At 36.9% G+C, this 26,008-nt stretch overlaps 1 protein-coding gene across 2 annotated transcripts in view; it reads left to right on the plus strand.

Moving 5' to 3' along the window:
- Nucleotides 1–26,008, plus strand: part of sft2d1 (SFT2 domain containing 1) — a 40,334-nt gene that overhangs the window by 10,836 nt on the left and 3,490 nt on the right. For both annotated transcript variants that reach the window (XM_039652308.2, XM_039652299.2), the window contains exons 4-7: nt 12,330–12,411; nt 14,032–14,067; nt 14,157–14,215; nt 21,577–21,606. In XM_039652308.2, the coding sequence (XP_039508242.1) occupies nt 12,330–12,411; nt 14,032–14,067; nt 14,157–14,215; nt 21,577–21,606 (207 nt within the window). The remainder of the gene's footprint in view (nt 1–12,329; nt 12,412–14,031; nt 14,068–14,156; nt 14,216–21,576; nt 21,607–26,008) is intronic.

The raw sequence follows: 26,008 nt of genomic DNA on the forward strand, positions 1-26,008 counted from the left end.
CTCCCATCTCGTTCAGGCAGGCCATGTGAATTTGTTTTCAGAGAAGCCGGCGAACAAACGGATTTTGTCCTCACCACTTTTGAAACATCTCGCGGCACAGATGTACCAATGCAAATAAAACATCTCCAGTTAACAGCATTCGTTTCATTTCTTTGTTAAATAACAGGCGATCTAGCACTGATATGTGTTGGCTTCTCTCAGAAACGCGCTTCAATCCGTTGCGGAGATTCTTTCCGGTGAAATCACAAATCAAAATGCACACAAACGTGTCCCTTTTTCTCATGGTTTCTAATTCCTCTCTCGTATATTTTTCCCCACTCATCAAAACATATAAAACCACTGATAAACATTATATAAATTCAACCACTGATAAACATTATTGGTTTTGATGAGGGGGAAATAAAAACTATTCGAGTGCGGAACCTCTGGCCGGACCATCACTGTATTGTGCTCATTTTTATTTATGTGCATCAGGAAGCTATGGACATCGTCGTTCAAAACATTACCTACTCGAAAGAGAAAAAAGAATGAATGCGTTACCCAGCACTTTTGAAAATGCCCTTCCGAATGCGTCTCTGTCCCCAGCACATTTCAAACCAAACTGATGCCCGAGCCATATCCACTGAGGTATGATTCTCAGAACAATATTATTCAAATGTTGAGATAGTGTATATTTGTATTGTGTTACCAAACGTTATCAGTAACATTATGGTTAAAAATCAATAATATTTCCGCTATTTATTTATTTTTAGTTTAGCCTACAGCTATAGCTACTTTGATTATGCATTATCAAAATACATGTTACGTTACATTCATCATTTTTCTGGTGATCCGAGTTGTCTATCGTAACGATTGACCAAAGAAAGTCAAACACGTTCAATTTTTTTATTACAAGTTTATTTTGTTATTGAAGCTTGAGACCGGTGGTACTGGTGGTCTGGGGTGCCTCGGAGTTGATAACACTTGCCAACGCTTGTAGCTAAAAAGGAAAAAGAAAATGTATCAATCTTTTATCAACATATCATTTATAGACAAGGTCAAAATAGCACAGATGGAGTTGCATGTGTGAAGTTGCAATGCAATTTATCGTTTACTTATAGTTCTGTTTGTGTAAATGTGGGTAAATAAATATAAAAAAGTTGCATTATTAGCTAGCAGCTCTCGTGTCGGTTTATGCATTATCAAGTCAGCAGCACAGTATAACGTTACTAATTCTGAGGCTGACGACAAGCTAAACTAATGCATAATTTGTAGAATTTCATATCGATTTATAGGCGATCTGAGAAACACAAATAAACCCTGATAGAGGAACGGACAAAACACTTATACTTACAGAAAACAAGCAAGTTTGTTTGCTAATGAAAATGCATGCGTGTGCGCGTATAGTGCCGTAAAGCAATTCGTTACCTCGCGAGACCTGAAATCTCACGATACTTCCTAACACTGAGGCCGGCGAGCCGCCGGCCCAAAGTTGCAAGGGTGGTTTTGCGGCTCACAGGCACCAGGGGGGTGCGAGACGATCACCATTCAACACGAAATCAGTAATATTAACATTACAATGACTCCAAAGCTGTTCAGTTAAGGTAAAAAAAGTTACTTAGTTCTGCTTTAAAGAACTTAGTATCCTAACAAAGAAAAACATTTAAACAAAATTACAGACACTAAACGGACTTCCTTACTAGTCAAAACGAGAGAAAACGTATATGTTCATAACAAAGAAACTGTAGTTTTACTTATTTAGCAGTATTACTGCAGCTTTAGACATGGTAGTTCCTTCCACAACTCTACAACAACCCATAATGAAATGACATTTTGCAATAGATAATGCTTTACTATCAACTCTACATATGGCAATTTATCTGATCAATAAAATATCTTACTCGCCTGCTGAGTAATAAACGCCATCTCCATGTTGTTTATTACAACATTTCAAATTCCCCAGTTCTCTAAAAGCCAAGCCAATGTTTATTCCTGTTTTATTACGAACTCTGTCGCATTCTCTCTCTCCTCTTCTGCGTCTTTTAAAATGGGCGATTCCCTGGATGTTTGGGATTTAGTGTGCTCCTTGTCAACCTTTCTCGCTTGTTGTGACGACTAACCTATGTCTCTACTCGGGGCTTTGAACTGGTTCAAGGAGTGAAAACAAAACAGAAACGGACAAAATTTTAACAGGAACAAAAACGAAATCAAGTTTAAACGTTCTGAACAGAAAAGATTTGAATTTAGCATTAAAGGTGCAATACCTAAGATTTTTGCATTAAAATATCCCAAAATCACAAGGCCAGTGTTATATATTTAGTAAAGATGATAACTCACAATATTCCAAATGTTTCAAACAATGTTTAAATCGCGAGAAAATTGAGATTTTAACCAAGGAAACGGCACGTGTCAGCAGGGGTGAGCTGGGAGTCGCGAGTCAATCGCGTCATATCCGCTTACCTCTGTTTCCGCTCTTACTACGTGTAGTCCTGGACAAATGCGGTAGTTGTAGTTGTGCGTTAGCGCCTATCAAACGGCAGCTTGTTTCGCGCATTTGTTATGGAATGGAGCACATATATTCTTTTCATTTATTCTCGGAATGTGAACTGTTGGCTGTAAAGGGGGTCGCACACCGGACGAGAAGCGCCGCGTCACGTTTAGGACAACTCCAGTAACGTTATCGAACACCAGACGCACACTTTCTCATCAGTGTATGGCCAGCAATATTGTTATGTTTAATGACAGAAAATGAAGATAATGTCTGTTCTATGTTATTGTACTGTACAATTAAATACAATCGTTGCTGAGTCTGCATTCTGAAAACTTTACCTCAGAGCATCCGTTCACAGAATGAATTGAGAATCTCACGTGAAAAATCTAATAATAATCAGTAATTGTCATTCAAGCAGCTGATTTCTGTAAATGACTGCAAAACTAAATGCATAGATATTGCAGCATAGGGCAAAGTCAGGATCCATTAGCAACGGTTTGAGGCAAAAATAATTACAATTTTATATAAAACTATGTAAATGGCGCTCTGTGGCGCAGCAGGGTTTTGAACACGGTCCTGAAACGTTGCTGGGCGCCGCGGACAGACGCCGAATGGCGCCGCCGGTATGTGTACACTTTAATGTGTTCGAATAATTATGTGGTGCAACGCGGCGCTGCAGCTTCTCGTCCGGTGTGCGACCCCCTTAACGTTAATTTTGTGAAACTGTAGCTGTGGTTGAATACTTACACGACATGAAAAGATGTGTCAAATGTACATTGCAGACATCCCAAGTCTCCCGGATCTCCCGCATATTGATAGCGTTTCCCTGATGCCCGCAAATTAGTTCAAATCTCCCGGGATATAATGTTAGAGCGAGACATAGGCTACTGCGCGCATAACATACAGCGCGCTGCGCGTGCACTGTACAGAGGGAGAGACTTTGCGTTTGTGCCTCGCGAACGCGAAAGTTAGCCTTCCCTCCCACCCCCACAATCTTGTTATCGAAATATACCTCCCGGAAATGAATTCTTGCAGGTTGGGATAACTGACATTAAATTGATTTTTTATTTTTATAAAGTTACCAAGGAGGGCCAACCACGTCAACTCCTTGCGAGAGACCTGCCCCTTCAAACCCTCTCCACCATAGCTTCGTCCAGTGACTCGTACAGTAACATCTGTGATAACTAATTTACTTTTAAACCTGACTTTTCTTGCACGGTTATTTCAGTTTAATGAAATACAAGCATGTCATTAAACGCAACGTTTATAGAAATCGAACTTTACCTCATCCATGACAACTAATTTTCGATTCCCGTCTGACTGATTTATCCACGGTGGAGTTGAAAACAACAGTTCCCATCATTCCGCGTTCCTCCACGGCGTCATCAAGCAAAGCCGTTGTTGTTGTTTTGAATGTAGCGCCCTCTAGCGGCATCTAGATCTTAGGTATTGCACCTTTAACCGGTTAATAATACTATTTTATTGTTCTGTTTAAAGGGCACCTATTATGTACCTTTTTACAAGATGTAATATTGGTCTCGGGCATCCTCAGAATGTACTTGTGAAGTTTCGGCTCAAAATACCCCACAGTTAATTTATTATAACCATTTGAATATGTCAATTTTGGCCCTGTTTAAACCACTTAACTGTCACCGTCCCACAGGTGGGACGTTTGCCACTATATTTTTAAAACAATAATATCTTAGTAAATACCTTAAATAATATTGACAAACTATATATCATTTGAAAGCTTACAATCTCTAGTTTCCATATTTGGTGACTGATTTTCAAAATATATTACAGAGGAGCCATAATTTATCAATATAATACAAGAATATTTTCATACTCATAAGGCGTGTTCAGACCTTTATTTTAAAATAGCAGTAAACATGAAAAATCATGAAAAAATGGTAGATACCTCAGTTTGTTTTTTCATGCCAAAAGTTCAAAAGATAGAATCCATTCAATTATTTTGGAAAAAAAGGTCTGAAAAGTTTGAAATATCAAGAAAAAAATAATAAATTCACCATTTGTGACGTGGTAGCTAGCTATGACTTACATGCGTGTTCTTTGTATGTGTTTCTTAGAGGTTCAATTCATATCAAAATCTGCCAAACTTACCATGCTACTTCTGAATAGGATCTCTACTTCAGAAATTGTATGAAAATTGTGAAAATAATGGTTCATATCACTCAAAACACGAATGGAAATGGAGACGCCCTTATATGGGCAGTAATGGAGTCTGATTGTGCCCTAGTGAAAAAGTTTGGTACTGCGCTCAAACAAAATCTTACTGAAAGCTCATTTTTTGAGATATCAACCTAAAATTTGAAACACAACTTGTTCAGATTTTTGGCTTTGATCTTTCTGCCATTTTAGAGTAGCCCAGGTTTTGAAAATATATATATTTATGTAAAATATGAATAATTAATATTTTTACATTGTACATTTCCATAAACTCAAACTTCTATAACTTTTTTCTGTTTCACTTTCTTAATTTATTTCACTTCTACAAAAATCTGCCAAATGTCTTCTTTAAAACAAGACCAATCATATGTCTATATTCCAAAGCATTCTTGAATTACAACCATTTAAGTTCGAAATGTGCATTTTCATGTCTATTCAAAAAAGGGGGGGTCACAGTTAACAGGTTAAAAATGAGCTGTTTCGTGTGTATACCACCTTAAATGCAAATGAGCTGCATATCCCCGCTCTGCCTTTGGATGAGGGCGTAACTTGATACCTATGGCAGTCGGTATTGAGAGAGTGAGAGAAACCGCTGTTTTGAATGTCATTCGGCGTACGTTTGAATCTGAATATATAAATAGTACGAAGAGACTCCGGCAGAATAAACACAAATGAGAATGGACCAGTACGTCTCGGTATGGTTATTTGATATATTTATGTACTTATAGAGTTGTAATCATGTCCCATTTGCAATTATGGATGTGGAACACACACAGACACACACAAACACTAACGCTGGCGCAATTTTTTGAAACTACATACACATTCTGTGATAAAGTTTGCTAAGTGCAAGTGAAATTACATTTATGCGAAGGACCTGTTGCGTCATGTTTACTTGTCATACAGGTGCTTCTGTGGCAAATGTGAGGAGATGGCTAACTTACAGAACAACAACATATATGCAGTTTTTTTTAATACAATATCTTTAAAAATATATATATATATATTTATAAACGTGTGGTTACACACTATACAAACAATGTTTAAATTATATAGCCTACACAGACATACTACGACGACAACAACTTTAGACGCATTTGTTGTTGAATTGGCTTCCATAGACATTGACTGAAATGACTATTCTCAAAAATCTTAAAATACACTTACTGTTACTGGAGGTGACAGTGGATTGCAAACAGTAGATGACGATCCACACTTGAGGATTAACTTTTAAGCCACAACATCAGGATTACCCCACGACAGAACATTTATGATTCCAAGAGACATTACCGACTGTTGTTGAAACAATGGAGGATGCTATGGGAGGATGCTGTACAGATCACCGAGGGTGGGGTCTATGCCACAACCACACTGTCAATCAAACCCCTTGCTCAATTCTACGTCACAAAGCGCTGAATCTTAGAACAGCTCGTTCTGAGACAGTGCATATGATTTATTGAGATTGTAAAAAAAACTACTGGATGGATTTTTATAATTCTAGGGTGGTTTTGATCACACACTGCCAACACACATTTATGTTCAAACACCATGTAAAAGTGAATTTTCCATAATAGGTGCCCTTTAAGATTTTAATTTGGCAGTCAACCAATCATGAATTCAAACTCTACGGCACCTGCAAATGTGATGTGCAATTCAACGTGAGTGAAATTACCACGGTTAGCTGTCAAGTTATCCTAATAAGTCGCAAGGCATTGTGCTAGCATGTTGTAACTGTTGGATCGCTGGAGTTTATCCGAGGATATGTTACCATGACACGTTATATCCAGGGTGGTGTGTTTTGAAACCAGTGAAAATTGTAGGTTATTGAAGAACCCAATTATTTAGGAAATTAAAAAGTTTATTAAACTTTTGATTAAACACTTTGGGGTGAAAGTTAGTAGTGTGGCTTTATATATGGTCAGACACTTACATGTGTTATATTATTAATTGTGTTTTGTCATTAGAACGGTCGCATCTGAGGCAGTAAGTGCGTCGCATTAAAGTCGGCATGAAATCAAATTTGACAAATCTTTTTATATTTAATTGTAGTGTTTATTATAAATGATTTATCTGCACTTCATTATTTTTTAAAAATTCATGTACACTTATAATCTTTAATCAAAGACATTACCCTTCCCTTCCCTTCTCTTCTATTTCGCTCACGTGGGATGGCGAAAGGGTGCGGTCAGATCCGATGAGGTTGCGGCTTTCGGTGCATCGCCTCTCAGAGAATCGCATGCAAATCTGCCTCCATTTTGTATGCAACGCCCAACCTCCAACGATCCAATCAATTCCCAAAGGACAAAATCAAGCCCAGCCCTACATTTTTTTTTCTAAATTCAGAAGCTGTTTCACTTGGATATACGTCACGACAAGGAAAAATATGACAATCTCAACTTTCGTTTCACACCGACTTTAAGTTTGATCAACTTTTACAAATGTTACTGTAGATATATGGCTGCTCAGTTTTTACTGTCTTTTAATATAATTATCAAAAAGCTTGTTATAAAAGACAAAGTGTTACACACATGCTGTATTGGCTATGACTAGATGGCAAATACCATGCTACTCAGCTCCTCAAATACATACAAAATTTGCCTTTACACATATCATGTTTTGAATAAAGAAAACACTGTATTTATTCAAAGAGCTATTTTTTTTTATTTACCCTTGCACTGCAAACAACCAGAGACATACTAGCCGGAGTCAACAAAATGTGTGCAGGACTTCATTCACTGTAGCAGGTGCCTGAATGAGGTATTTGCCCGTATTTTTTCTAATCAAACTGTTTTCTGAACTATAACGTTACGGAAGGAACACATGAACAGAAACGTTAAAATACTGATTCTGCTAGGAGTAAACTTTTGTTTGTTTTTATACCCTGCCATTCCCACAGACCCACACCATACAGTACATGTCAAAGCAGCCGGATCAACTTTTCTCCATACATTTACATATATGATAAGTCACGTATTGTATTGGCGAGTGACATGTACGCAATTTTCCATGAAATCCATCCTGCGCAGTCTAAAATATAAGCGCTTATATTAGGCTTGTCAGAGTAAAGCAGAAATGTGTGTTGGAAAAAGGATTGATGTATTGATTCGTTATTTAAATTTGATACTTCCAAGTAAAAGAAAAGTTTCAGTGTACATTTAATTTTTTTTCCCCTCTCTTTTTGCTTTTGAGTTTAGGGTGAAATACTGGAATGTTATGGGTGTGTACTGTAGTTAAAATTCCAGAAAAGCATGACATTGGTGTATCAATGAACTCTTGCGGTCAGCTATTTCCAATAATGATGTAGGAAGAAGGAAGAGACCCAGTTAGTAACCAGGGCAGTGAGATGTAAAAATGACCAAGAAGAATTCCCCTGGCATTCTCCCATACTGCTCCTCTGCATATCCTACGATTGCATTTTCCTTTGAAGGTCTTAACTCTGTAAGAAATCATTAAACTGAGCCATTCGGCCTCTTAAGTAAAAAATCCAGTCTAGTTTGATTAGTAACTAGACTCTGTCTTTATTCAGTGATTTGTCCTGACAGAGCTACAGAGGTGAAGTCTTTAGTGTGACAGGTCATGCTGTCTGGGTTACCTGCTTTAAATACTCACAACATTGGTTCTGGTCATGGTAGCGGTTTGGAAACCTACAGGGATGACATTAGCAGAAACTTTATTTAAAGGCTGTGACCCAGACTGAAAAGATGATTCAGATCATGATATAAGTCCTGTTTATCTGATCTGACATTTGTTATTACTCATTTGAATCTTTTCATTGTTTGCTTCTAGCTTGAAGTAGCTCATATTGTAGATTAAAGGAGAAGCAAGACAGCAAGCCCTGTTTCTTCGTTGGAATGTTAGAAAATGTCAGATTATGGCTGCCCTAGATGTGTATTCTCATAGGAGAGAGGATGACATCATGGCTGGCTCATGCATTAGTGTTTCTGTGATCTAATGAGTGTCCTGGTTAAGGTTGCTTGAGTAATGCAGGGTAGATGGGTTGAGCCCCCTGAGACCTGAGCACGGTCCATCTACTCTCAGTGAGTCTGCACACCCTTCTGCGGCATTGCAATGCTAACTGATTTAGCTGATGTCTTGCACCATAAATTAATAATAGGGCTGTATGGATTTAGGAATTATGCTAATTTGTGCAGTTGGTGTCTTCCTGTCACTCAGATGAATATTAATGGGATTTTGCTTTTCGAAGGTCAGGAGATTAAATATTTGTAATGGTTAAAAACCAAGGGCTGGGTAATATTATATATTTGTGTTGATTATGCTTGTGGTATAAAAATAGGCAACATTAATATCTCAAAGATTCTAATGTGTCTTAATTTTGCTTGTTACATTTTCTAGACATTATGCATCCTTGACATGTTTTAATAGCGTCTAAAATGTCTGTTGTAAAGTATTTTTTTTTTTTTGGCAATATGTGTTTTTATGCTACAATTGCTTTTATTAACACTATTGGGTATGTGTATGGTTTACTGAAGTTGGGACTCTATTTCCAAACGTGAAAGAGCATTTGAAGAGTTCAGATGCAAAAGCCTCTAAGTGCCATTTGAAATTTTCTTCTAAAATTATCATTTTTATCAAGCTTGTATATTTAAGTTCAGTAATTTCACTTAAATGGCAATGAAGATTACCTATTAATTGTCATTTAAGTGAAATTACTGAACTTAAATACACAAGCTTGATAAAAATGGTCATTCTAGAAGAAAATTTCAAATGGCATTTAGAGGCTTTTGCATCTGAACTCTTCATTTATCTTTTATCACCACTCACCAGACATTTTAATTCAGAACTGCCGTTATACGTACAACCACCAACGTATTAAAACATTTTAACAGATTCATGTTCATCAGGTTTTTTTTAGTGCAGTTAAACATTAAAGGGTTAGTTCACCCCAAAATGAAAATGATGTCATTAATGACTCACCCTCATGTTGTTCCAAGCCCGTAAGACCTCCATTCATCTTCAGAACACAGTATAAGATATTTTAGATGTAGTCCAACAGTTTTCTGTCCCTCCATTGAAAATGTATATACAATATACTTGTCCAGAAAGGAAATAAAGACATCATTAAAGTAGTCCATGTGACATCAGTGGGTTAGTTAGGCCGTGTGTCCACCAAAGCGTTTTTCCACGCGCCTGGTGTATGTTTTCAATTGTTTTCAATGGGAGCACCGCGCCTTTTAAACGCCATGAGTGTAACGAGACGCTGAGCGTTTTTTTTTTCACGCTGAAGCGCTGAGTGCTCAGTAGGGATGGGACGGTATGAAAATTTCATATCACGATTATAGTGTCCAAAATAATCGTGATTATCAATATTATCACGGTTTTGTTAAAAATTTATGAAAGTGCTCAAAAAGAACTAATGCTCACACTGAAAACATTTCAACAAGTTTTATAATTGAAAATCAACAAACAACAAATAAAACAAGCCCCTCTATGCAGTTTTTTAAGCAAGATTCTATTCTATGGCATTTGCTTCTTTATAATGCCCGTCGTCAATAGCAACGCATTATTACACAGCGCACTTTCATATCACAACGGACGCGCGCTCTTGTTTCATTCAAATACAACTTGCCGTCTTGCGTCTCCGGTTTTTGATTGTATTGCAAAAATCAAATCAGAGTTGATTTATTGCTTACAGAGTTTGATAATATTGGTGTGATGTATCTTGTCTGGACGATTGTTTGACAAAATGAATTCATAAACAGGTAAGATTTAAAACATTAGCTAATCTCATTATCAATTCAATATGTTCCCGTAATTATGTGGTAAAAATAAAATCGGTTTAATACGTGATGTATCTATACTTTACTATCCCTTAAAATATCACTCTTAATAATAGTCTTGTTTGAAGTTGTTCGTTCGTCTTTGGCTCAAATCCACTTGCTACAAACTTTTCTTCGCGGAAGCTTCATGCCTATTTCAAGTGAGTGACATAAAATGTTTCAACTCAAAACAACATTTCGTGCCCAATTGTTTCCCAGACGTAGTTTTGGTATTAAGGTCAAAGTTAACTTGCCTTGCGTTCAGGTGATGATCACACAAGACGACTCAGCAGATTTGAAGTGTTTCTATTGCAGTGACTTTTTGTTCGGCAGACAGGGTGACCATCCTCGATCAAGTTTCCCTCAGGACTTTTGTAAAACCCAAAATATGACCACACCTCAGATTTGGTCCTCTTAAAAGGCTGAAAAATCTCCTGAGCACGGTCACTGCCTTCCGCCATTCCTTCTCGAATAGTAATTAAAAAAAATATTGCGTGCTGCGCGCCTGCGTCAGACTGGCCGACAGGATTCAGTGAGTCATTAAAATCGCGATAATCAAACACGGCTTTAATGATAATTAAATTTTGAATGATAATACTAACCGTCAGTGCATTTTATCACGGTTTATCGTGAAACCGGTTATCGTCCCATCCCTAGTGCTCAGCGTATTTTACTGGTCGCAGAGAGTTGTTCAACTTTGGATAAAACGCAGCGCTCATCACTGTTACTTTTTACCCACCCGTCCAATCACAGTGGAGGAGGGGCGGTACTAAACAACACTGACCAACTGTCACAACATTCTTTCTGTAAAACGACATCAACCAACAGAGATAACCAAATAACAAAAATTATGATTTTATTTAGGGCTGGGCGATATGGCGATATATATCGTTACCGCGATAGAAAACGTCAGTCGTAACAGATTTTTTTATTCCGTGTATACCGCGAAATGCAAATTAGAGGGCGTGGTTAACTCCCGTGCAGCGCGCGTGAGACTGATGCTGAGATTTGTCAAAGTAACATGGAGAAAGCAGATCAAGAGGATCCACAAAGGAATTACATTTTCTAAAGGATTGCTGTTAACGTGATATGTTCGGGGGGAAAGGCAGCCGTCAACTTGAGCAGAGCAGCAGCACCCAGGCTACAGTTTAGAGGAGTGCACGTTCGCAACGGGGAAAGCATGAAGTTTACTTGATAACAACATTCATAGGCTATATCAATATCATTACGAGAAATAACCTTAAATAATGTATAGTTATCCGCATCTTTCCTTCTCTTATGTATAGTTACTTTTTAAACATGAAAATAGCATTCAGCATGAATGAACATCCTGCTTGTTAAAATGAATGTATAATCCTGTTTCTGAGGCAAAATTACTAAATATGCAGCGCGAGTTATATATTTTTTAACTCCAAACAATTGCCTACTGAACCAGTTGATAAAATCTTCCTTTGATTCGATCCGTGATTACAACTTCACTCTCAAATTAATCGATCGAATTATCTGGTTACTGGTTATCAGAGAACACTTCAGCAGCGTCACTGTGGACAATACAATGTGTAATAAAGTCATAGTTTTTATTTTTGGACCAAAATGTATTTTCGATGCTTCAAAACATTGAACGTGCGGGGACACAACGTGTTTTCCGTTTGCAGAAATGCCTGGGTTGGACTTTTCCCTGTTAACTTTTTACTACTGGTGAAATCTGAAACACTCAGAGTGATACACAATAGCATAGATAGACAAAACAGTCATTATTGTGTACTCTAGAAAAGTAGAACAACAGATGATTTTGCTTTTGTAAGTTATTAATGCACTTTTAGTGTTACTGTGAGTGATGGAAACATGTGTCCTCTTGCGAATTGGACTCATTCTGTGTCACTGTTTTTCCACAGCACCTGTTTTCTGATGGGTCCACTTAAACAGCTGAAGCGTATGTTTGACCCCACCAGGCTTATAGCCACCATTATGATGTTGGTAAGAAAGAGCCTCTGGCACACACCACACTGCGTCAGCACTGGAGAGATAATGAGAAAAGTCATTTTAGAAAGACAAATTTAACCTCATAGCTGAAGAGTTGACTCATCCTTATTAGATATTCTCCTTATGTTCTTTACCTTGTCATTGTATTAGATTACAGTGTCAAACCAAGTGATATGGGTTTAAGAAAAAAAATCGCACCAGTCCACTTTTCAAATGAAACAATTTAAAAAAGGATGATTAAATATTTGTGTCTAATGATTGTTAAAATGTAGAATTGGTTGTGTCTAGCATATGTATAATTGGTTGTGTCTGGCATATAAATATAAGACGAGAGATATGACATCAGCACATAGGAAACGGCTTGCTTGGGATATTACAGATAAGCACACGCAGGTTTGTTTTTTAGTATTATTGTAATTCTCATAGGTTTAAATTTGAAGTGCTTCACTAGCTATTTAAATACTCTTAATCTGAATTACTGCATCCTATGAAGAGAATAATAGATCATATTTGACTCATTTCACAAATATAATATTATATGGGTTATTCCTATTAGGGCTGGACGATTATAGAAAATAATCTAATTGCGTTTTTTTTTTTTTTTTTTTTTTTTTAAACAATATTGCGATTACGTTTTAAGTTCTTTACCTTCTGTATTAGTCGACAAAGACAAGCAATAAATCATTGTACACTAGGGATGGGAATCCTATAGGCAGCTCATGATCCGATCTACTTTTTTTTTCTTATTAATTATTCTTAATAACACTTAAAATATGTATTTAAACCAATTATATGTTAAAAAATTTAAACAGGATATATAAACTAATATAGCTTCAAAATATAAAAGCTAGTAAATGAAGAGGAACAAAAAGAAGCATTACAAGCAATAAACAAAGAGTGCTTTCAATATTTAAAAGTAGGCTGTCTGAATGTTTTTCATTCGGAGTGGAGCCTCACAAGCTCGGACAATAATGCCTACAGAGCCAGAGAATATATGCTCTATGGAGATAGAACAGGTATAGTCTAGTAAGTTTAATTGCGGTTATAACTTATTTTTCATCTTGCTTTTATCCACTATTAGTATAAGCCTGTTATAGCGGTCCAGATCCGAATGATGGCCAAAAATATTCTGATGAGTTTAATGAAGAGTACATCACACAAAAGATGAAGCGTTAGTTTAACTCTAGAGAATCTCTGTAAGAGCTGAATAAACACAGTATAAGTGCGCATTAAAGTCTTATCCATAAAACACTTGTGGACTGTGTACAGATCACTCAGGGCGGGTCTATGTTAAAGCTGCAGTGTCAGTCAACAGTTGTGGATTTGAACAGTCAAATCTGAAAACGGCTTGTTCTGAGACTGTGCTCATTATTTATGGAGATTTAAAAAAAAAAAAAAAAAAAAGCACTGGATGGATTTTTTTTATCATTATAGGGTGGTCGTGTACACACATTTATGCTCAAACGCCATGTAAAAGTGCATTTTGCATAATAGGTGCACATTAATAGGTCATTGTTTCCACATGTAATGCAAGTATATAGCTATTAAAATGATTTTTGCTATGCCTCATGGGTATTTGATCAGTCTCTTACCTTGTGTTTGCTCTTCCCCCAGCTATTCCTTGTGTTGACATTATGCGCAGTATTTTGGGTAAGCTTCATACAGAAGAGGTGTATTGCTGATAATTAGCGTATTCACTTGAGAAAATGTACAATACTAATTTTTTTTTCTCCCTGCAGTGGCACAAAAAGGGTCTGGCGATCCTTTTCTGCATTTTGCAATTTTTGGCCATGACGTGGTAGGTGAAAGACATTTGTCAACCATCCTTTAAAAAATGCTTGTTTCGAATAATAGAATAATTATTGTTTGACACAAATACCATAAACTCTCTTTTATTTATTTCTCTTTCTCTTTATTTTTGTCAGACTTGTGTAGTTTTTTGAGACAAACTTGCAATGTTGTCTTGATAAAAACTTAAAGTCCAATTCACACTACACCAATGTGGACAGTCATCAGATTACAGTACATCACTTCTCAAATATTCCATGACTCAACATGTTAAATCGGCAAAAACAAGCGGCGACCAATGCCAACAGGGACAACACTGATCCAACAAAACTTGACAAAAAACTCGTCTGCATCTGTGGGTGTGAATTGGCCTTTAAAAGTAACAAAATAAAAAAAAACATTGAGTTTTTAATGTGATATAGCATTAAAGAGTTAAAAAAAACCATTAAAAATAGCATTTAGTTTTTCTAAACCTGCATGTATAAGTTTATTTATTTATTTATTTTTTACTAAAAAGAAGATATTTTGAAGAATGATAATTACCAGAGAGTTGTCGGTCAGTGGCTACTGTCAACGGTTTGATTACCAACATTCGTCAAAATATCATATGGATGGGATGTATGGATGGTTGGATGGATATTCATTGTTAAAAGTAGTAATTTCCTCAATAATTAGAGATCCCACCCCAAAACACTTTGTTGAAGACATTGGCATGTCAGATGGATCTTACAAACAGAAAACCATTTTTAAAAGATTTACACTCTTTCAGAAGTATGCTTATGATATAATCAATTTTAATATAATAGTTTTAATTATAATTGATTCTGCACGCTAAAGGTTGGAGAAAAAACACATTATTGTCTGAGATTGGCATCTGAATTGTCATACAGTACTTCCCTCATGTACATGCTCTAGCCCAGCCTGCCAACGTTTCATCTCAAGATATAGTTTCATTGTACAAACCAAATTCCATAAAAGTTGGGACACTGTACAAATTGTGAATAAAAACAGAATGCAATGATGTGGAAGTTTCAAATTTCAATATTATATTTAGAATACAACATAGATGACATATCAAATGTTTAAACTGAGAAAATGCATAATTTTAAGGGAAACCTAAGTTGATTTTAAATTTCATGGCATCAACACATCTCAAAAAAGTTGGGACAAGGCCATTTTTACCACTGTGTGGCATCCCCTCTTCTTTTAATAACAGTCTGCAAACGTCTGGGGACTGAGGAGACAAGTTGCTCAAGTTTAGGAATAGGAATGTTGTCCCATTCTTGTCTAATAAAGGCTTCTAGCTGCTCCACTGTCTTAGGTCTTCTTTGTTGCATCTTCCTCTTTATGATGCGCCAAATGTTTTCTATGGGTGAAAGATCTGGACTGCAGGCTGGCCATTTCAGTACCCGGATCCTTCTTCTAAGCAGCCATGATGTTGTAATTGATGCAGTATGTGGTTTGGCATTGTCTTGTTGGAAAATACAAGGTCTTCCCTGAAAGAGACGATGTCTGGATGGGAGCATATGTTGTTCTAGAACTTGGATATACTTTTCAGCATTGATGGTGCCTTTCCAGATGTGTAAGCTGCCCATGCCACATGCACTTATGCAACCCCATACCATCAGAGATGCAGGCTTCTGAACTGAGCGCTGATAACAACTTGGGTTGTCCTTGTCCTCTTTAGTCCGGATGACATGGCGTCCCAGTTTTCCAAAAAGAACTTCAAATTTTGATTCGTCTGACCACTTAACAGTTTTCCACTTTGCTAGAGTCCACTTTAAATGAGCCTTGGCCCAGAGAAAACGCCTGCGCTTCTGGTTCCCGCTTAGATATGGCTTCTTTTTTGACCTATAGAGCTTTAGCTGGCAACGGTGAATGGCACGGTGGATTGTGTTCACTGACAATGTTTTCTGGAAGTATTCTTGAGCCCATGTTGTGATTTCCATTACAGTAGCATTCCTGTGTGTGATGCAGTGCCGTCTAAGGGCCCGAAGATCACGGGCATTCAGAATGGTTTTCCGGCCTTGACCCTTACGCACAGAGATTGTTCCAGATTCTCTGAATCTTTGGATGATATTATGCACTGTAGATGATGATAACTTCAAACTCTTTGCAATTTTTCTCTGAGAAAACTCCTTTCTGATATTGCTCCACTATTTCAGCATTGGGGGAATTGGTGATCCTCTGCCCATCTTGACTTCTGAGAGACACTGCCACTCTGAGAGGCTCTTTTTATACCCAATCATGTTGCCAATTGACCTAATAAGTTGCAAATTGGTCCTCCAGCTGTTCCTTATATGTACATTTAACTTTTCTGGCCTCCTATTGCTACCTGTCCCAACTTTTTTGGAATTTGTAGCTCTCATGAAATCCAAAAGGAGCCAATATTTGGCATGGCAATTCAAAATGTCTCACTTTCAACATTTGATATGTCATTTATATTCTATTGTGAATAAAATACAAGTTTATGAGATTTCTAAATTATTCCATTCTTTTTTTACTCACAATTTGTACAGTGTCCCAACTTTTTTGGAATCGGGTTTGTACGTCATCTCATGATATTTGTGACTGTGTGTTACATGGTACTGTGTGTGTCATGAATGTGCCTGGAATCTGGAAAACTAGGCTTTTTCTAAATCACTCTTTTGGTAGTGCTGCGCATATGGGCACCTCAAACAAATTGGCAGCTTGTTCAGCTCTTCTCTGGAACCTCTCTGCCTGGGCATCTCAACTAGTGTAGGCTAATTACCTGTTCATTTAACCATGTGTGCCGTTTGTCATCAATGTCTGGCAGCAGATTTAGAGGTGGGGGGTTGAGTACTTGGCAAGGTGAGAAAATGGGACAAAAATAAACCCATGATCAGGGTGAGTGATGATGTGACAAATGAGAGGAGTGATTATGTAGGTAGATTGTTGGTGTGATGACAAAATGTGTTTATGAACAGCCATTTTCCAAGACAAAAAACTAAAGAATGCAAGCATTTGATAATTATTTATGGTGTATGCTAAGGCAACAGTAACAAAAAAGTCTGTTGTCAATAGTGTAGTGATGTATGAAGCACAATTCGCTACTTTTAAACCAAGCAGCTTTCTGTTGGGCAACGCAGCATATATGTGTGACCAAATTGACCCTGTTGTGAAATCTGCGTGTAAACCCTGATTGCGTGCAGTACGAGCTAATTAATTGTCATGAGGCATGTCAATGTAGTGACATCAGAACCCACTTACCTTTGACACCTTTAAGTTTGTTCACACTTGAAGACCTCTTAAAGGCTATTCGCTGCCCAGAATATAAGGTACAGATGGGCAGATGGGCAGTATTCCCATGCCACTAAAGCAGCTAAGTGGAACTGGGAAGCAGGAATAATCTGATCCTCTAAGCGTGACTTGACCCCTTCACCTGGCCTCGAGCAGTGCACAGGTGCAGAAGCAGGTGGACGGGGCTCAGTGCAGTAAACCCAAATGGCTAATTTTATATGCATCACATCACACACATGGATTCTCTCAGTTTGATCTAGAAAAGTTCATCAAAACAAACTAAATTTGCTTTGCATGAAAGTTTAAGAAAAGTTTCAAAAGGCCTAGGATATTGAATTTTATATGTGATTATATATTACACAGTACTGGTTGAATACACAGATGAATAGTGATGTAACACTGTGTGTGTAGGGGGTGGTTGTGTGTCCAGTTTTGCATGCGTCAATAGGCCAGGTTTTATTAGCCATGTAATTGCCATCAGTTTCACTGTCAGGACATTCTCTTCTTTCACACTGTGACAGCGATCACTCTGGCAACCTCTTGAACCTTTGTATGATACTGAGAAATAGGACAGAAGGATTCATTAATGCTAGACATGTCTGAGAAGCTGTCAGGACATTGGCATTTGAAGTCAGTTATGTGTAACAAATCCCTAATAACCTTTCTTAATAATCGGTTGAAACATTAGGCTAAGCACACAATAGACTGTATACGGTGTCCTTTTGAATTTTTATTTTATTCTGTCTAAAATGCATTCTCGCGTGCGTGTTTTTTTTAAAAGAAATTACTAATTAATGCTTTTCTTTTAAACTCTCTTCATCAAAGAATCCTGAAACATGCATCACATTTTATTTAAATAATAAGCAGCACAAATGTTCTTAACATTGATAATAATATGAAGAATGTTTTGTTTTGTTTTTTTAGCTTGAAATCAACATATTACTGAAGTCTGGAGTACTGATGCTGAGAATTCAGCTTAAAAAATAGAAATATTTCAAAATATGTTCAATGTAGCAAATTAGCTCAATGAAAGTTTAATAATTAATTATTATTAGTTCTAATTTCCAGATATAATATAAGTTTTAATTAACATAGTTTATAATTTTCTATAAATGACCTAAATATTTATAACTCATTATAATTCATTATAAATATTTGGATCATTAGCTTAAAGCAGCAAAATAAATGTTCAATCAATTAACCTGTCCATTAGGTACAGTACAACACAGAGAATGTAGCTGAGCACATCATTCAAGGGACTTTGTTTTGCAAGTAGTGACCGCAGAATCATTAAATAAGTTTTATTTAACCCTTATGTTGTTTTCCAAAAAAACAAAAAAAAACAACAACACACACACACATTACACTTGTTGTGTTTATGGTCAATAGCCGCGTTTCCACTGCCGGGCTAGGGCTGGGCCAGAGCTAACAGCGAGCCGGGCCGAGCTAGTGGCCTCGGGCCTCAAGCACCGGGCTTGCGTTTCCACTGCCGGGCCAGTAGCCCCACAGCGCTGCCCCAGACCCCACCCCTAACACGCCTTTCAGGATCAAACGTCATAAAACCCAACCCATTTCAGCGGGTATTATGAATTAATTTATTTTTTAAATTAGGAAGATAGCGAGCCTAGCATGTAACGTTATATTAACTCACCTGCCGTAGTGGCTGCAATAGTGTCCCGAGACCAGTAGGCTACAGGCGATTCTCCATTTCAAGCAGCGATTTTTTGCGTGATATAACAAGTAGGGCTGCGGGCACGTTTTCAAGTTATTCATTAATCGTTAACCGAGGCCCATCGGTTAATACTCGGTGCATAGTGTGCGCGCCGCAACCTCGAGAAACAGAGTAAATTTTTAACACCTTTAATAATTGATTGGACCCCATTTGAAACGAAATTAATTTATAGAAATAAAACGCAGCAAGTACGGAGCAGTTAAAGCCCCATTTCCATCACCCTTCAAACTGAAATTGCCAATTGAAAATAAGCAAAACGTCCATTTCACAAAAACTCAGTGTCTGCAAATAATAATAATAATAATAACCATCATCATCATTATTGTAACATTTTATTAGGCTGCATATGTAGAAGACGCCTTTATCCAAAAAAGGAACAGAGCACAAATAAACACAATATTTTTGACAAATATCAGCGCATATCCAGTGTGTGTGGAGCACGCACTGATGGCTGCGAGACGCCCATCATGTGAACATTTTCATTGCATTTCTTTTAGTGGAAACAACTTAAAATACTCTTTAATTTCTGGTCATACAGAAAATAATAATACATTATTCGCAAATAAATTTATTTATAACAAGAAAACGTTGTGCTTTAACAATTAATCAAGGCGCGCTTCATGATCTCCGTGAACTGAAGCGCGAGACCTGAAACAGCCACCGCATTCGAATTTGTTCGTTTTAAATTGGACATTTAAAGCTTTAGTCTACAGGGGTTATATCCTTTGTAGATTAAAGCTTTAAATGTCCAATTTAAAACGAACAAATTCGAATCGAAAGCCAATATCTTCTATGTTTATGTAGCTTAATTTCTCTCTAAATGTGCATCCGGAGATGGAGATATGTTTTTAGCCGAAAATCATTTAGAAAAGAATATTTTATTAATAAACAATTAATGCCTCGTTATTTTATATTATTTTATTATCAGACACATTTATTATAGCCTATAAATCACCCATAAATCCCCTTATATAGGCTGTGGTTACGGCTCTTCTCATTCAGCACTGCGGGGAAAATATCATTTCCAGGTTCTAATTTGGCCTCAGAAAACCAGTAAAATATATTTTTTTTTCATATTAATTTGTCAAATATTTTAAATGTTTAAGGGGCAAAAAAATCAAACAAATATCTGAAAATTCGTCGATATGTAGCTATATATAGCCTAACAATGCGCAGCATTTGGCATAGGCCTACAGTTCAAATTAAAATGTTATGCAATTTTAAACGGTTAATCGGTTAAACATGGACACCCCTATGTGCATCTTGCTTCAGATCATAACGTTCCATAACACCGATAAACTCCGCCTTTTACCTTGAGCACGCCTCTAGCCCGAGCTGGCCCCCTCTGGCCCAAGGTATTCGACGGGCCAGAAATCCTGGCCGTTGGCCCTGAGGAAGCCCCGATCAAGCCCCGGAAGTGACAGTGGAAACGCGACTGGCCCTGGCACGCACTAGCACGGCCCGGCCCTGGCCCGGCAGTGGAAACGCGGCTAATAATAGCTTATAACTCATATTCTTATATATTATCATCAAATATTTGATTCAATCTTTTGGCAACTTGATTTCTTTCAATCAGGACAGGTTTTTCTTTTGGGTTCTGATTGATCAGAGATCTGAGCTCATGCACCTACATTTTTTTTATTTAAAATATTTTTTAAATAAAATTTTAAAGATATTCTGTGCAATTTATCACACTAGTGTGCTTCAATGTTTAACCTGGAAGTTCGTTTTTAAATGCTTTTTTTATCAAAATGGCACAGTCACACTCAAGCCTACGAAAAAAAAAAAATGCGTATAAATCTCTCATTATGCTATGTTATCACCAAATATTGTATTCAGCCTTTTTGTCTACTTATTTTCTTTCAATTAGGACAGGTTTTTATATTTAATTTTTAAACTGATTGATTGTGGGCCTCATTGATTTGAGGCTGAGCTTACATTGGTTTGGGGGGGGATCAAAAATAAGAGAAACATTTAGTGTTCAGGATGATCTTGGCACTTAGTTTTGTCGTTGGGTTATTGGTCAGTTGGATTATTTATTAAATATACATTAATTTTGTGTCTGATTGGCCCAGCTGCTAATCAAATAGAAAACATGTATTTTTAATTGTAATAATGTTTCACATTATAATGTTTTTACATTATTTTTGTTCAAATAAATGCAGCATTTGTGAGCATAATTGTCCTCTTTCAAAAACACATTAATGAGCTCAATGTAAGCACATCTGCTGTTACATCATTTCATTACTTTAAAAGCAAGCTGTAACTGACGTACTTATGGATTTATTCTTGTTTCCAGATCGTTTTGTTTATGAATCTATTCTAAGCCTTTAATGGGGCATTAGGTATTAACTCTGTGCATTTGTGTTTTTTTTTAGGTACAGTATCTCCTACATTCCATTTGCACGGTAAGTAAATACCTCCTTAATGTTTCATATTCACTTCCAATTTCATTTCATTTTGCCTACATTTGATCAATTTTTTTTAATTAAATTTACTGATTGATTTATTATATGTTATAGAATAGATATGTCCAACACTGAAGTCTGATTGGATGAGCTATGCGTGTGCTACAGTCTACTAGTAGAAAAGTTGCACAGAAGCATCTAGTTAAACCTGATGTAGCCTAAGCTTTACTGATGTGCAATACTTAAGTGTTTTAGTCAGCCAAACTAGATTAGCTCAAATGCCAGTTTAAATCCCAGTTAACTTCAGTGGAAGGCAGAGGTTTGTCTTCAAATGGCAGCATGTCCGACTGTGACACCCTCTCTCTCTCCCAGTTCATGTTTGTTGGGTGGGATTTGGTTGTGTACACATGGGGAGCTGAATTCCCTGCATGAAAACATGTTGTTATACTCGTGGCCTTTCGGCTGTTGGCCTTCACCATATGGCTCTAATCCCCTACTGGAGCGTATTGCTCTCCCAATGCAAATGGCTGCTTGTTTTTAATCTTAAGGTATTTCTTCTAATACCTTAAAGTCGTTTTGCTTCCGTTTCTTTGTTTGAGGCTTTTTTTGTGGCAACTTACTGAGACTGATTAAATAATGTAGGCTTGTGGAAGTGTGCTATATCTTGGAGGAATGTTTGAGCTGCTCTTTTTCATACATTGAAGCAAATAGGGTTTCAAACTTCAAAAAGGACATAAAAAAGCGCCATAAATGGGCCGTTAAAGTAGTCCAACTTCAAGAAATCGACTATCAGTGCATAATGAGTTTTGGTCTATTCATCAAAAAGCTAGCATATTGTTTTCGAAGGCTTTAAATATACAGTAGCACACACTGTAAGCTTTGTTCAATGGAAAAGAGCAGCATGAACATTATACAAAAAGGGTCGTTGTGTGTTACACTGAGAGTGGGTAAATTACAACAAGAATCTTTATTTTGGAATCAAACTGTCTGGTTACAGATATTAAAATCATTTTAGGTACTGGATGACAAAAAAGAGATCCAGAAGATTTAAAGGGGAGGTGCAAAAGAAATGAACAGAACAACATGCAATCTAGCTTATGATAACACTCTAAACTAACTATCATAAACAAGAAGGCAACGTAAACAACTTACAACACACATAATACATTCTATAGGGCCGTCATTCGCCTCATTCGCTGGAATCTTGAGATCTCCAAATACAAAAGAATCGTTAAAACGTTTTACATCCCGAGCTGAACCCGGCAACCCCCCTTCTCTCCAGCCGGAGGTGCTTGTGCATGTTTCTGATGGATTCTGACAGCCAGGACACACGCACACACACACACACAACCTGACACCCTCCCTGCTTCAAGAACCTCTGAAACAATTTCTTTGTATTCCACCTGCTGCTTTCGTTTCATTTTAAGACCAAACCCTTGACTCATCTTTCCATTTTTCAGAAGCTGGTTCATCTTTAGAAGCCCCTCTCACCATTGTTTCTTTGTTGATTGTTTTCCTAGAAACAGCCGCACCCTTCAACAAGCTCAGTGATGGCTTAAAACGGTTATAGGGCTCTTCTCATTGTTTTTACTGGATTAGCATGAGCAGGCTCCACGTCATGAGCTGTTTATCCCACTGATCTCTGTTTTGAACATTGGGCTGTGGGCATGTTTTTTTCATGAGCATGATGCATATCCACAATCTAATATTTTAATGCACTTTTGAGCCATTACGATTCCTAGAGACCATGTCATTGGGTTAGTTTGATTGTTTGTTTGTTTGTTTTTGTCTCTCGAATAATACTAGTGTTAAGATGGTTTATTAGTGATTTAAACGTAGTTTTCCCTCATGTTGTTTCAAACCTGTATGACTTTCTTTCGACTTTTTTCCGTACAATGAAAGTCAATGAAGTTTGGATCCCAACATTCTTCAAAAAAAAAAATATATATATATATATATATATATATAAATATATACAGTACAAATTAGGTAGGTTTGATTCATTTCCTTGAATCAGACAATCAATTCAAAACTATAATTATATGATTTACAGTACATCCCTCAAAAAATTCTCTGCGTGACATATTTTTATGTATTTAAGGTTTTAGTAAAAAAATTATTTTAGTGTTTCGGATATAACAATAGTTGTTAATATTTAGAATTATATTTTATTTTTATATTTTATTTTTACAAAATCTTATTTTTATTAGTTTGTCTATATAAAGGTTCATTTAAGTTATTTTAGTACTTTAACTTTAAACTGAAGATGATAAATGTTGCTCTAGTAATAGCTGAAATAAAACAACTGTTGTTTTTTTATTTCAGTTAATGTTTATTTTATCAAGTAAGAAAAATGCTTTATGGTTTTAGTTTTGGGTTAAATGATGGTCCCTCTGACTGGGAAAAACAACTATTTTTCCGAGCTGTTTCATAAATATTGTGATATTGAAAACATTAGGCTTTACTTCAAGCTCTTATGTATAATGCATTATAAAAGTAATTTTAATGCAGTAATTATGCCTGGTAATGCACCTTATAATGCATTGTATGGTCTCATGAATAATTGTAACCACAGTTATAATACATTATAATACTTATCTATTCATTAAACACACCTTTAGAAAGTATAATGCTTTAAAACGCATGACAAACAACCAATTTCAGAATCTGCAAAATAAATAAATAAATAACGAGATCCAGCTCTAATATTTACCTATCCTCATCGGTCATCTCCTTATGTGTCAAGTAAAAACATAACACGTTTGTATTTTTGGAAATAACATGCTAATAATAATCCCTTAATGTCTCTGCTGTTGTTTTAGCCCATAATGCCCCCCCCCCCCCATAATTTATAGCTTATTCAGGGTTTTTTTTGTTTGTTTTTTTTTTTGTTTTTGATGGAAATCCACCCGCTGTGCTGAAAAGCCGGGGCATCCGTTGCGCCGATATTTCATCAGAAAGCTGAGGGAGTTAATCATCATTTATTTATGTGCTGTATGTGCAGTGCTTTTAAGGCTAAACACCAAACGCTCTCCTGTTCGCCGCGTGGGTGCGTGTAATGCCAACGTTCCTCAGTCTCCCTTCTTTTCTGTCCTTATTTTATTCTCTCTCTGATTCTATACTCTTCCTTTTAACCTTGGCTGCTTTCACACCTCCTCCACTTCCTGTGAATTTTGAGCATGACAAAGTCTGCATAGCAACACATTTGGAGAGGGTGACAGAGGCGGAGGAGAGAGGGAAAAGGGTGGAGGCTGAGGCAAGAAAGGCACCGTGACCTTGTTCTGCTGTTGCCTTGGAGACCGTGATGGTTACCTCATCTTTTAGCTCCATTTCAGGGCTGGGCGATATACATACAAATATTTTTCACCCTATTTTTTTCAGTATCTCGATATTTATTATTTAATTGAGAGAACCAGCATTTTCAAACAAACAGCCACTATTATAATTACTCTAAAAAATAAAACGCAGCAAAAATATAAAAAAAAATTGTCAAGTCGTGATTTTTATTTTTATTTTATAATCAGGTTTTTCAGTAAATTAATGCAGAATACGATTCAGAATATTTATTTGAGTGATGACACAAAGCAATCAGAGTTTCCAGTCGATTCATTTAAAGCCGGGCTCAGACTACAGGAGTTTTTAAATCTTAACAGATTGTGAAATCTGTCTGCATCACGCACATAAGGAGAATCTTCTCAGATTTTCTATTCACACCTGAAGATTTGAAAATCGTGGCTCATCATACACTACAAGATATTCTTAAAGGGGGGGTTGACTGTTTTTTTTTCTTTGCATGATTGTGTTTATGGGGTGCAATATAACCTGTATTCGTGGTTTTTCTTTTTTTAAAAAGTCTTATTTTTCATAAACTTCACCCGAGAATGTCAGCCGCACTCTCCTCTGTCCTTGAACGACCGTTTGACTTCCTGAGTCTATGAAACCTCTCCCTCAGAAACAGGCAGTGAGCTCAGATTGGTTCGTTTGGCCCGGTGTGTTGTGATTGGCTAAACTGTCGTTCACGTTGTCCGGACGGTTAACGCCCTTTACCTTTACGGGCGAAACGTGCATGTCATGAGCTCCGGTCCAGATGTAAATAATAGTGTCGAACTTCAGTATCAGTTAGAGGCAGAATTAGACCGAGAAAGCGGCGATAAAGAGAGGCAAGCAGAACCTCACACTGCTCTTAATAAACGTTTCTGAATGATAATTTGCTACATTTTTTAACTTTATGCACGTTTGTTTTACACAATAGCATCTGACCGGCAACAATAGCAACTGACTGGCTACTAATGTTATACTCAAACAGCGTTGGCATTAGTTTACGTTCTTGATCAAATTGAAAATAACGTCATAAAGCATATATACATGAAAAATATGTTCAAAACATTAGTACTTATGCAAA

This window comes from Pimephales promelas, chromosome 11 (assembly GCF_988280905.1).
Source record: "Pimephales promelas chromosome 11, fPimPro1.hap1.1, whole genome shotgun sequence".
Lineage (NCBI taxonomy): Eukaryota > Metazoa > Chordata > Actinopteri > Cypriniformes > Leuciscidae > Pimephales > Pimephales promelas.